At 40.1% G+C, this 12,910-nt stretch overlaps 1 protein-coding gene across 2 annotated transcripts; it reads right to left on the reverse strand.

Annotated features, from left to right (window-relative positions):
- Window positions 1-352: 352 nt before the first annotated feature.
- Window positions 353-11,703, reverse strand: LOC117486441 (rac GTPase-activating protein 1-like). Of its 2 annotated transcripts, none has more exons than XM_034134875.1 (17): window positions 11,542-11,703; window positions 11,061-11,157; window positions 10,350-10,552; window positions 9,945-10,099; window positions 7,950-8,019; window positions 7,785-7,838; window positions 7,513-7,590; window positions 7,252-7,366; window positions 7,015-7,163; window positions 5,614-5,778; window positions 5,435-5,530; window positions 5,060-5,258; window positions 4,815-4,920; window positions 3,683-3,815; window positions 3,165-3,276; window positions 2,890-2,998; window positions 353-1,879 (listed from the first exon to the last, which is right to left on the reverse strand). In XM_034134875.1, the coding sequence occupies exons 2-17, from the start codon at window positions 11,140-11,142 to the stop codon at window positions 1,804-1,806; spliced, it is 1,902 nt and encodes a 633-aa protein (XP_033990766.1). In that variant the 5' UTR covers window positions 11,143-11,157; window positions 11,542-11,703; the 3' UTR covers window positions 353-1,803. The 2 variants fall into 2 exon arrangements, with proteins under 2 accessions (XP_033990766.1, XP_033990765.1); XM_034134874.1 differs by having other exon boundaries at window positions 1,691-1,879; window positions 11,061-11,160.
- Between the last annotated feature and the right edge of the window lie 1,207 nt (window positions 11,704-12,910).

The raw sequence follows: 12,910 nt of genomic DNA on the forward strand, positions 1-12,910 counted from the left end.
TAAAAAGAAAAGCCAAATTCTGGGAAGGAACTTCAAAAGGAAGTGACATTTAAAAAAAAAAAGTAACATTTAAAAAAAGTCTAATTCTGAGAAAAGGGCAAATTCTGAGAAAAAAAAGTCTAATTTGAGATGCATTGTAGGAAATGTAGTTTATGGGCAACGTGCTTCTGTAAATCATCATGTAACCGTATAATAAACATATAATATTCCTTGCAAACTCTTGTGGGGCCAAAGAAAATGAAGTCACGGGCCAGATTTGGCCCCCGGGCCTTGAGTTTGACACCCCTGCTCTAGGGCCTCATTTAAGCAGAGTTCATTGGAGCACATGTAAGAACACACGCCAAGACAAAAGGACCAGTCATTTGATGTTTTATTTTTAGTTCAGCTGTGAACTTTTTTTGTGAGACATGTTTAACATTTATTGCACAAAATCTGTGGTGAAAGTTACTGAATTAGTTAAGCTACATTACATTAGAGACACCGTATAATGGAATCAAAGTGTACAAGAGTGTATAAAACATGCAGTATTACTGGAGTACAACCGCAAACATTGCAAACGTCTTCATTTTTAGGCAAATCATGATTATATTTGGTTTTAATGACTGAATACTGTGAATCTGGTTTCATCAACATAAATATTTCTCTTCTAAATAACTCATACTTAATTAAGGATGTCATCATCACGCTGAAATCTGGAGCTTGTAAGAAGCGTGACCGTGAGAGCAGCACGCTAGGAAAAAGTCAGAGGAAGTGTCACTTCCTGTAAGAAAACTACAGTGATTAAAATACTGATTGGGCATGCAAATTAGTTTTTACATTAAAACATTTAATAAGCACCAGATTTTAGTTTGTGATGACCACACAGATGTAATCTCAAACCTCTGTTTGTGAGAGAGAAAAATGTTGACTCAACTGTTCTAGGTCACAGGAATAATTGTACAATTTTCCAATTATCTGCTGATTGTAATGAGTGTCAGTAACCCAGACTTTTTTGTGCATAATATACAGTAGATCATTGGTTAGGGCTTGCCCATCAAAAGTGGTGCAACAGCAGCCTCTTGTGGCGTGTGTTTCCAGGTAGAAAACGCATTTACTCAGATTGTTACACCGACTGTGCAAAATGCAACAATACTCCCATTCTATATCAGTGTTAACATTGCAGTAAAGTATATAAATGGCCATGTTTGTTATACTTCATAGGACACAATCACATAAATATAAAACAAAATGTTAAAATCAAGAAAACAAAAAAAGGATATCAGTTCCAGGACAATGACAACCAACGCCAATACACAAAGAGACACTGACCAATAATAACATTTCTTTCCTCTTTGTCCAATGCCACTGTTTGCTTCACGTTTGCTTCACGTTTGCTCGAGGCCCCCCCCCCCCCGTCACTGCGGTTACAACCACAGGTTCAATGATGGCCGCACACAAGTGAATGCATAGCTTTGGGAATCAAACCCAAGAGTTAAACACAAAGCACAATCTGTGAATTGTTGAAAACGGTCGCTGGGTCAAAGCCTTCAAACCTCGTACAATCATATAGATGTCCCACAGTTTTGGTATAAAAAATAAATCATTAGTAATCAAAGATATAAAAACAAAGTTGTGCGGGAATCTTTTCAAAGAAGAAATCTGGTTAGAAAGTCTTGAATAAAAAAACTCTGTTATAAAAGAGTTACATGCTAAAAATTACACAGTAGTTTTCCCACATGATTATGTGAACATTGGCTATATTCAGTTATTGCAGTAGGTATCCCAGAAGTACAATATGGGTGGTGTTTTTTTTCTCCTTTAGCATTACTTCAGCTGTGGAGAGGCGAAGAAGTTGCCCTGGCGATGACAGGCAGCTGACCCTTTGCTTTTGCTCCCAAATCTGGAAGATGAGGGGGACGAGGGTTAAAATGTCAAGCTTAGTGAAAGTCATTTTAACAATTGCAATGTGAAGACAAATGTTTTGAGGTTCAGTCTAAAACTGGAGCTTAATCTGACTGTAAATAATTTAACCAGATCTTTAATACCTCCGTGTCAAACTGTTAACACAATACCTTGGATTATGAAATGTATGCGACATTTTGTCCCGTACATGCATTCATTCATTTAAAGCAGAATGCTAAATGATTATTAATAATTTAGTTTGGAATATTGTGAACATGATCTCGGTTTTTAAACTTTTTTATATAAAGTTAATACCAATATTACATGATCATTTTATTTATAATTCAAGCCAATAAATTAATGGCCCTGCACTTTTGGTACACACGGGTGTTTTCACTAATGCCAAATTAGACCTCCAGGACATTTTGACTTGTCATAGTAGAAAGCACTGGTGTTATTAATAACATTAACGATAGCTCAGTTCAATAAAATGTCCACGAGAAGCAGCAAAGGTAATACCAGGACCCTGAAACTGAAGCTGCCAAATTGAATTCCGCTATCAGTCATTTTGTTATGTTCTTTTGTACAGGTCAAGGTGAAATGTGTAAAATATAAATTTCATGTAGAAGGAATTAAAATGTGTTTCACAAGCCCCTTTGAAATATAAAAACTGTAAATGACCTGCAAGAGAGGTGAGAAATGTAATAAGTAATAGTGTGATTCCAAATGTTCTATTAATTTCAGCAAAAGATGTACATTCATAGTCATATTAGTGCCAATCATAGTTTTTACCATCCTCACATCAGAAAGTTAGTTATCCAAGGTCGACAAATGAATTACCAACTTGGACTTTCTCACTTAAAATAAAAAGGCAGCTAGATGATAATTAACAAAATAATTGGTTACAGGCTTGCTTGGATTAGGCTAGGTGACATTTGAAAAAGCTAGCCCTACTTTGTCTCTGATATCTATTAACAGACCTGAGTGAGAGAGAAGGAGTGAGCTTACATGGTGCTGCTGGAGAGGGTCTGCTTCATGCGCTGGGACAGCGAGCTGGAGGAGGGGGTTTTGGCCATCATCTGGTGCTCTGGAGTGGTCAATGGTCCCAATATGCTCACTGCAGAAACATTGAAGATCACTTGTCATCCAAAGATGATGAGTACAACTGCTCAAATAAAGTGTTATACTCTTTAATGTCGTATCATGTGTACCATATAAAACGTTTAAATTAAATAGAACACAATGTCTTATTTCTATCCACTTTTACTTTTTCAATGATTTACCTTGGTGGTGGTCTGGAGTTACAGTTTGGTGAGAGCTGTCGATGTCAGTATAATCAGGATAAGCAAACTGGCCCCAGTAGTCAGCTGGAATAGAGAACAGGCGCTCCATAACCTAGAAAGACAAAGTAAATCCAGTAAGTGTAGTCACAAACATTCTTAATCACATCTTTCTACATAATAACACTGATCTTGAAGTGAACAAAAGCAAACAAACATCCATATATTTCACCATTGTGCTGCTGTATAAACAGTGGACTGTGAATGTCTCATTATTATTACTACATGTTACTTGTTAGACGCTTTTATCCAAAGTGACTTACATACTCAATACTGTGGGCAATCCCCACAGGAGCAATTTGGGGTGAAGTGTCTAGCCCAGGGACACAACGACATGCTGACTGCAGTGGGGTTTGAACCTGTGCTCCCCTGATCCGAACACCAACGCACTAGGCCACTGCGCCACAGGCCCCCCATGTAATGTAGTCAGAGCAGTTATTCTTTACTCTCTTTCACTTTACCCTTGGTTGTCTGCTTGTGTCATGCAGGATGGTCATTGGTTCTGGATCGGGAACAGCATGACCCACAAGAGTCGGGCCGAACACCCTGGCCAGGTTGTTCACATCCATCTTAGTATCCACACACTGGGAGACCCTTGGGGGGGAAAAGGGTGAAGGGGAATGTCAGTCCTAACTGAAATGAAAGATGACCTGTACTGCAGAGATGTAGGAGGTTACAGAGGTAGGACTTTGCAAGAGACAATAAGAACATTCTATGGAACCATAATCTTTGACGAAAAAACGACACCGTTAATCATCAAGATATGCTTTAAAACTCTTGGAATCACTGAGATTATTTTACCTTACATTTAGTTAAAGAACATATATGTTGTATTGCCCCACAATGTTGTTTTGTGAACATCCTTTTTAGTAAAAACTAAATAAAGAAATCATAAGATATCCCTGAATAAATAATAAAACGGGGCCCATTTTTCACCACAACAAGCTGGACAACATTTTGAAGCCACTTGTGAAAAAAGAACAAGATTATCCCTGTAATGGCAACTCACTATGATCAACCTACTGTGGTCATTTTTAATCCTGAGACACTATAAGGTGCTGTTTACACGAGAACGCAAACGGTTATATCCGATACTTTCCTCTTACGTATAGCCCGTTCGTTCAGACGAGGCCGTAACAGAAACGCGGAAACGGACCCCGCAAATAATAACGGGTCCCAAGGTGGATAGATCTGCAAACGGAACGCTCTGGGGGGCCAAACGGCTCCGTGTCTGCTACTGCTACTGACCATGCTACAGATGTAAGCGCAAAATCTACAGCTCCTCTACCACAACCATCAGCAACAAGTGGACATGGAGAATTACATGAACTACATGTTGCTAAATCCACCGCGGGGCATAAACAGAAGGGCAACCATGGCAACCATGCTCGGGGGTCTTCTTCGCTGCTTTTGGTGTATTTTGTGGCGAAAGTGCAGCGCCACTTACAGGCCCGGCATATGTACTACAGCGTCTCCAGCGCTCCCGAGCGGTCTCGTGTGAACGGAATACTTTTTTGATATCGTATTCGGTTCGTTTGCGTTTCGTATGCGTCCCATCCCAGTTAAGCATTTCTAAAATGTAGAGAAAATTACTTCTGCAGATGGATCATCAGGCAGGCCAGAGTGTCTCGGTTGGGCTGTGGCAGCTCACCGATGGCCTGGAACAGCATGGCGAGACTGTTGCCATCATCCTGGATTTCTACAAAATCAATAACACCAGTCATTTAGTATCAATATTGAAACATTTACTTAAAAAGGCATACAATTGTGTAGAAATTCAGACCAATCAAGAGCACTGGCATACAGCAGTCTTCTTTCTACAAGCCTCTGAAACTCACCGGCTGCTTCCATGAAGACTTTGTTGAGGTGGAAGGTGAGCAGTGGCTCTGGGAGGTTTCTAAGGAAGTCTTTGAGGACACCTGTGATGACATTAATGTCTTCCACTTTGTGAAGCGGAGGCAGAGTCTTTCCTCTAATCAGCTTCTCCTTCAGCTCTTTCACATGGCGCTCTTGGCCGGAGATTCTGTAGAGGCCAACCTGAGGCAAAGGAAGAGATAAAAGAAACAAGCTCTCATTATCCGGCTTTCTGTGATACCGTACTGCTGAATGAGATTACTAATTAAGAGAGAAATTGTAATCGCACAAGGGGAAAAGTATCAGAGCATAACACAGAGGTGACAAGTAAACAAGGACTTTAATATTGTCTGTCTCACCTCGTGTAGGCCTCTGTGTTCTATCTCCTTAATGCAGTAGATAACCAACACTGGGATCTTCGGGGAGCTGGCTGGAGCAAAGTCAGCCAGGGTGCTCTGCACACAGAGTACATACGATTTATCTAAATATAATGCATTATAAAATAGGAAAAAAATAGTGTAACATGCCTTTAATGTACCTCTGTGTTCTTGATCTGAGTGCTGACCGCTGTGGGGCTACAGGGCAGGGGGCAACTGTCGCGACACTCTGGGTGGGTCACAAGCCGACAATCCTGGCAGCGCAGGTACATCTTCCCAAACTTTGTTTTTCTCCCACATGGTACGCACACCTCAGACTTGATCACCTTAGTGAGGGAAAAGTGACAAAGATGAGTATATACGTCAAGTAGTGATACTTAAACAAGGTAAAGAAGTTTGTACTGTTAATTAGTGTTACTTTCGTTGACTAAAACTATGACGAAATATGTTCGTCAACAACCTTTTTTTCCATGACTAAGTCGAGACGATGACGAGACGGCACCGACGTCAGTAAACAATAACTGTAACGATATCAACATGCAATATCGTTGACGAAAAATGACGAGACGAAAATGTAGTTTATTAAATAAAAACGTTGCCAAAATCTCTCTTTACTTTCGTTGACGAAAAAGGAGGAGACAAAATATTATCAAAGATAACGTTACATCTCTGATAGTCAGTTTTTTTTTCTCCAGCAGTTCCATTTCCGGTGCTGCGGCTGGGCACCAGTTGTGTGTCTGTGCTGCGCGCGGCGGCACATTTGAATTACACCGGGCCAGCGGCACACTGAACTGTCAGGAAGACTCGGATCGAACTAACCTTATTTAACAGAAAGGAAAATGGCAACAACAGGGCTTGGGAGCAGTGGTCGCGTTAACCGAATATCCCCCCCGTCAGCGCGAGTGAGTGACGAGTTGTGTACAGACCCGTCGGGTAATAATAGATTTGGACTGTATATTTACGATCCTGTCCGTCAAAATGACGGACAACGAAAAAGTCTAATGCTACCACTGCTTGGGAGAAAGAAACAAGGCGATATTTGGGCCGATTTTCACTACAATGAGGCGGAGAAAAAAAGCAAATGCATTGCTTTATCAGAAGGGAAGCAATGTGGCCATAACACAGGTAAAACACCACAAACCTGACCAGATACTCTCTGCAAAGCTGCATTCTTAATCATTCAACCTGTGTTTTTCATCAAATAAGGATAAGATATAATCTTGTTATTAAATAAGTTTGACACAAATGACAAATTATTGGTTTTGGCTAGCCTAGTTTGACTGACATTTTCAATATAATCTGATGACTAAAAAATACTAAAATGTCAACAGTTTTCATTAACAATTAGTAGACTAAAATAGTTAGTTTTCTTTGACTAAAATAAGACTAAAATGCTCAGACTTTTAGTCGACTAAAACTTGACTAAATAATAACAGGATGAAGGTGACTAAATATGACTAAAACTAAAAAGGACATTTGACACAGGACTAAGACTAAATTGAAAAATAGCTGACAAAATTAACACTACTGTTAATACAGACACACAAATTATACAGGCTTACTGTTTTTCCGATGAACTGGTGCTTCTTTCCTCCTCTGTTAGTTCTGGGGGTTCGGAGCTTGGCGGTGTAATGTGAGACTGCTGTGCTGGGAGCCTCACTGGCCGTCTCTGAATGGTCAGTAGTGGTTGTGTCTCCCCATGCTGGAGCAACTGTCGGCGACATCTCATGTTAGTAAAGTCTCCAAAAGGTGTAGTAAAGGTCCCATAAAGTCAATAAAAAGATCTTAAATATTCTTACCGCTCTTTCTGCTGCTTGTCCAATACGGCACGGTTTCAATAGTAGAGACCGCTTCTACAGCACCGCCATTTACCGGCACAGTGATGGTGGTTTTGGCAATTATAGACTCATTCATCTGAATTGTAAAAAAATAAACAAACAAATAAAATATGTTTAATGCTCTGTCAAACCAAACTGGTGGAAATTGGAAGAGTTTGTTTAGAATAAAAGCTATTTGTGTTAGTGTCATATGGTGCATTCAGCTGCAGGGGTCAGCAGTACCCTGTCTGATGTGCGTCCAGAGGAGCGAGGTTTCTTCAGTGCCTGTGGAGGAACCTCTAAGAGTTTTCTGGAGGAACGCTGTGGATTAGAATTTAGATAAACATTTTAAAAAACACTTTTGTATGTATTGGCTGATGAAAATAAGAATTATACAGCAAGAAAATGCTGTGCTGACGTGTATAAACATGTTTTAAAAGGTTTTGTCAAGATGACTTCATCGTTAATGCATGCAGGAGGCAGTTATTCAAAATGGGAGTAAGGAAATGACTCACTCGTTTCTGGCGCTTCCTCAGTCTCACAGTCTTCATCACGGAGGAATCCCAGTCCTAGAGGCAAAGAGGAGAGATAGAACATGCAAGTTAAATAACTTACATCAACAATGTTGTCTTACTAACTGATCCTTAAAGTCAACAATCCAAGAAAGTGGGTGAATGTACCAGAGAGTCGTCTGTTTGGTCGTAGCTGATGTCTGACAGCAAAGAAGCTGATTCATCAATGGTAGTTAACCTGTAAAATGGATTCAAGTCAGAAATTATTCTTAAGAGATTTTATTGACGAACAAAAAAAAGTCCAGGTGTACAGTACACTTAAGTAAAAGTTCAAGAAAGGATGAGGCACTGAGGTTAGATGAACACACACAATCATTAATATTGTCTATGAGTACTGTCTGTATTGCCGATACCGATCGCCGATCCGATCGAGTGGGCGGGGGCTATGGGGATCTTCCATTTAAAGTGATGTTTAAAACTCAGCTAATGGGGCTCATTCACTGGCGCTTCCACAAACAACAACCAACATAATTATTACATTCAAATGAATGAAGTTCACATTAACTTTGGATAATAACACTGGAGAAATGAGCAGAAGCGCTCTCTTTTCCTCTCTCTCTCCTGACAGCCCGTCAGTATCTCATGCAGCTCGCTGATCCAGTAATGAGTTTAAAAAAAAAAAATGGTATTTAACCTTTATTTAACCAGATAAAAAAGCACTGAGATAAAATCTCATTTACAATGCTGACCTGGCCAAGAAGGCAGCAACGTTACACATAACACAAACATAAAAATACAGAGAACATAACTAAGAAAACAAAAGACGAAAAAGCAGTCACTACATTGTGCACATTAGGACAGTAAGAAAGGTACACTACTTATTACTGCAAGAGCAGCTGGTGGTAAGGACTTCAGACAACTTCAATTTAAAAACACACTACAGGGACAAGTGCCATCAGTTTGAGGCTTGATTGAAGGTCATTCCAAGACCAAGGACCATAATAAGAAAGACTCCTTTTTCCAGCCTCAGTCCGCACAGTAGGTACCTGGAACCGTATCCAAGCACTGGATCTGAGGTTGTAAGAGTCACAAACTGGAGCAAATCTGGCACATGTGTACAGTGGAAGCTTACCTAAAATGGCTTTATACATGAATAAAAACCAATGCTGCATCCTACGCATAGTAAGTGAGGACCATCCAGTTAGGCTATACAGTTTGCAATGATGAGTCCTATAGGGTGCATTTGATATATAACGCTGTGCAGCATGGTAGAGTGGGTCAAGTTTGGCCAAAATAGTGGGACAGGCAAATCTATAAATGGTATCACCGTAGTCCAGCTGGGACAGGAATAAGCCAGAGACCAACCTTTTACGGGATGAAGTTGAAAAACAAAATGTAAGTCTGAAAAGGAAGCCAAGAGTGAATTTCAATTTCTTTGTTAGAACTTCAATATGGTGTTTGAAGTTCAGATTACTGTCCAACCAAAAGCCCAGATATTTGTAGGTATCGACAAACTCAACAGAGACGCCATCAAGGGTGTCAATGGAGAGGCAAGAGGACGCTGACTTGGGAGCAAAAAGCATTTGGTTTTCTTACTGTTCAATAGCAGTTTTGAGTGACCCGACAGTGAAGAATAAATATATTTATAACTAGTTTAGCTTGTTCCAGAGGTAGATAAAATAGCTAAGTGTGTTAGGTCTAACTCTTAGTGTGTGTTTTGCTCCGCTCACCGGTCCGTCACAGCAGGTGGAGCTGCAGGATTTCTGCTTCACACACGTTGCATACCGCTATTTTATTGTCATTTTCAGACACCTTAAAATACTGCCAGACTGGTGAAGCCATTTTGGCGAGCTTGTTTTGCCGCGCGTCATGTGATCGGCTCTCCCGATCGGCATTTATAGAGAGCACCGATCGATCGGCAGAGAGTGAATATCGGCCGATATCGATCGGCCGCCGATCGACTCGCCATACAAGGTACACAAAACGACAATATAATCAATCAATAAAAACAGAAAAACAGAAGACGTGTGGTGTGTGATGTGATCAGGGTGGATATGCCAGTGTGAAGAGATAAGACGTGATTTGAAAATGGAGAGAGTCAGTACAGTACACTGTTAATGGTGCTCCTCTGGCTGTTTTAGAACCAGAGGAGGAGGGACTGACCTTCGACTGGAGTTGAGGTTGGCTTTAGCAGCCTGTGCTGCCTGGGAGTGGGAACTGAGGAAGGCCAGGGCGGAGCGCTGCTCCTCACTCAGGTGGACACTGTTACCGTTGTTTTCTGATATCAGCAGCTCTCGGATCAGCTGTAGCTGACGATCCTGTTACAACCACAAACCAACAGGAAATTAAAAAGAAACCAATGAATGTAGAGAAAAAGGTTCATTATTCCAACAAACAACCGTTAGTTAAAATATTCATGCAGTGACCAGCAAGGTGAGCTTTACATAGTGTAGTCACCGATGGCATTATCTGAAGAAAAGATTAAAGATTTTCCCTTTTCTAATTTCCCATTTCTCCTATAAGCCATTACATAATTATATGACTTATAAGTATTGTAGTTGCACAAACCAGCTTCTCGTAGACTGCCTCAGCTTTCTGCCGCCGGCGGATCTCCACATCCACCTGGTTGCGGGCATGCTTCAGTTTGACCTCCAGGGCTCCCCTTTCAGTCTCTGTTTTAGCCAGCACCTCCTTAGTGGAAACCAGCTCGTCACCTGACCGCTGCCACTTCTTCCGGCACTCCTCAAAGTTTGATGCCATCTGGAGGAACTCTGAATAACACAACAGAAAAGGACATTGTGGTATTGCTGCCATGCACAATATACTTTTTTCCTCTGTTGCTGTTATGTGTTCAAGCTCTCTAAAAACCAATTTGGTTTGCAGTGGAAAATATGCAAATTACCTTGAAGCAGAGCACAAAAAGACAAAAGACACTGGGCTCTGCTGTAAAGTGACATTTCTTTTATGTTATTTAAAATGGAAATGAGTGGCATTATATGGACTATTGAAATGGAAATGATGACAACACCCCAATAGCCATTTCAACCCCCTTTTGTGTCAGGCACCATCAGCATCCACAGCTCTCTGTAGCAGTGGGTCTGGCAGCCTTTATTTACTAAAGCAGAAGCTCTTCACACAGTACTGCAACTGCACCCAATACTAGCCTTCTAAAGTTAGCACCATGCTATAGCGGACCAGCCTTACTAGGCTCCATTGTGTTTCAATGACAACATTCTTCAGAGGTGGCAAATACCAAAACAAAGTGTGGAAATAACTTACGTGGTTCAATGCCCTCATGCAGGCCCTCCACCTGGGCTCTGAGGCTCTGGAACTGGTTGTTCAGGTTCACCACAGACTCCATCGTGTCTCTCTGCTGCTACTTATGGAGTAGAGAGAAACAGGTATATGATAACTCCAGTTAATGCTAACCTATTTATGTTGTTGCTGTGTCAACCATTTAACGTTACTCACATGTCAGTAGGTTAACATTCAAACATGAGAAGTGAAACACGCCTACATTAGCTCTAGCCCTGTGCTAAAGAAAAACAATTTGTTGTTGTTAGCTACTTATGTCGAAGCGTTCGCTATAACATAACCGACACTGTATTCAAAACAACTATGCACTTCGCTAGATAAACGTTAACATTACTGCGGATGTACAGTAAGTAAGCTATCGGGCTGCTAACATTAACATAACAAGTGTATGTTGACTTAGCTAACTATCGTCATGTTGGTCAAAACACAAAAAAAAAACACTTACCTGTGCGATTGTGTTTCTATGAGAGTGTGGCTGACATGTAATGTAAAGACGTCCGATGTTAAAATCAGAGGTTAAATGGTTTATTCCCTCTCCAGCAGCAGAGCCACACCTGTCTGATAAAGTTTGAACATTCTTACAAGAGTTCAAAAATCAGCGCCGGTTTTTTTCTTCGTGGGCTGGGTTGGAGGAGGTCGGTGAGCGTTATCACCCCCAACGGTTTTAAAGGTGGTACTGCAGGGCGTAATGGCCATAAATGCTGCAGCGTCCTCTGGTTCCCAAAACTTAAAGGCTCAAAGGACCCCCTGTGATGCTTTAGGGGTATAGGATTATTCACTAGATGTTAGCCTTATGATAAAGTGGGTTTTATGCATACTATATCGTCTGGGGGGGACGCTGGGGACATGTCCCCACCACTTTTTGAAATGGCCAATTTTGTGGAAATAAATAGCGTGCACAAAGAAATGTCCCTTGGAGGGGGTGTCCCCTTTAGGCTGGCCATGACACAAAATCTCTCAAAACATGAAAACTCACTTCAAAGGAAATTAAAACATAAAAAGTCCTGTGCCTTTGCGTATGTTTCTTTCATAAAGCAGCAAATCTTTGTCCCCATTTAAAAAGAAAATTGAAATTATTATTTTAATTTTTTTTGTTGCTTAGCATTTTTTAATTCAATATCTTTTTCAAGTTTTATATAAATATGTTTTTTAAAAAGTCATGTATTTAATTATTTTCTTTTTTTAATGAAACCTTTTTTTTCAAGTTAGTCTTGTATTTATTTATTCCTGCATGTATTTATTTTCATATTATTTATTTCTGGGTTTGGTTTGTTTTTTCCTGTATTTATGCGTTTTTACCATGGTTTTTACTCATGTCATGTTCTGTCCTCCATACATGCACACTGATGTTAAATCTGTAGAAATCGTCCCCACCACCTTTTCTAACAGTGTGTTATTTTCATAATGCATTAGTTATATGCAGTGGTGTAAGTAGATTTACTCAAGTATTGCATTTAGGTACACATTTGAGGGACTTGTACTCAACTTAAGTACTTCCATTTGTTGCTACTTTCTACTTCTACTCCACTTCAATTAAGATGTAAATCGTGTACTTTTACTACATTTATTTAATACTTTAGTTACTTTGCCAATTTGGATGAATGATGTCAAATATAATCAACAATGTAATAAGACTTAAGTTACACCCAGAGTCAAATTTAACATCTACCCTGCAGTATACAAAGTAATTGAAGTTGGCTGCACCTTGCATTAATTTTTACAATCAAAAATATATGATATATTATATTCTGAAATGGGCCAATATGCACGAGTATACTTCTTCTTTTCGTACGTTTGGTAAGTACATTTTGATG

This window comes from Trematomus bernacchii, unplaced genomic scaffold (assembly GCF_902827165.1).
Source record: "Trematomus bernacchii unplaced genomic scaffold, fTreBer1.1, whole genome shotgun sequence".
NCBI classification, from domain to species: domain Eukaryota; kingdom Metazoa; phylum Chordata; class Actinopteri; order Perciformes; family Nototheniidae; genus Trematomus; species Trematomus bernacchii.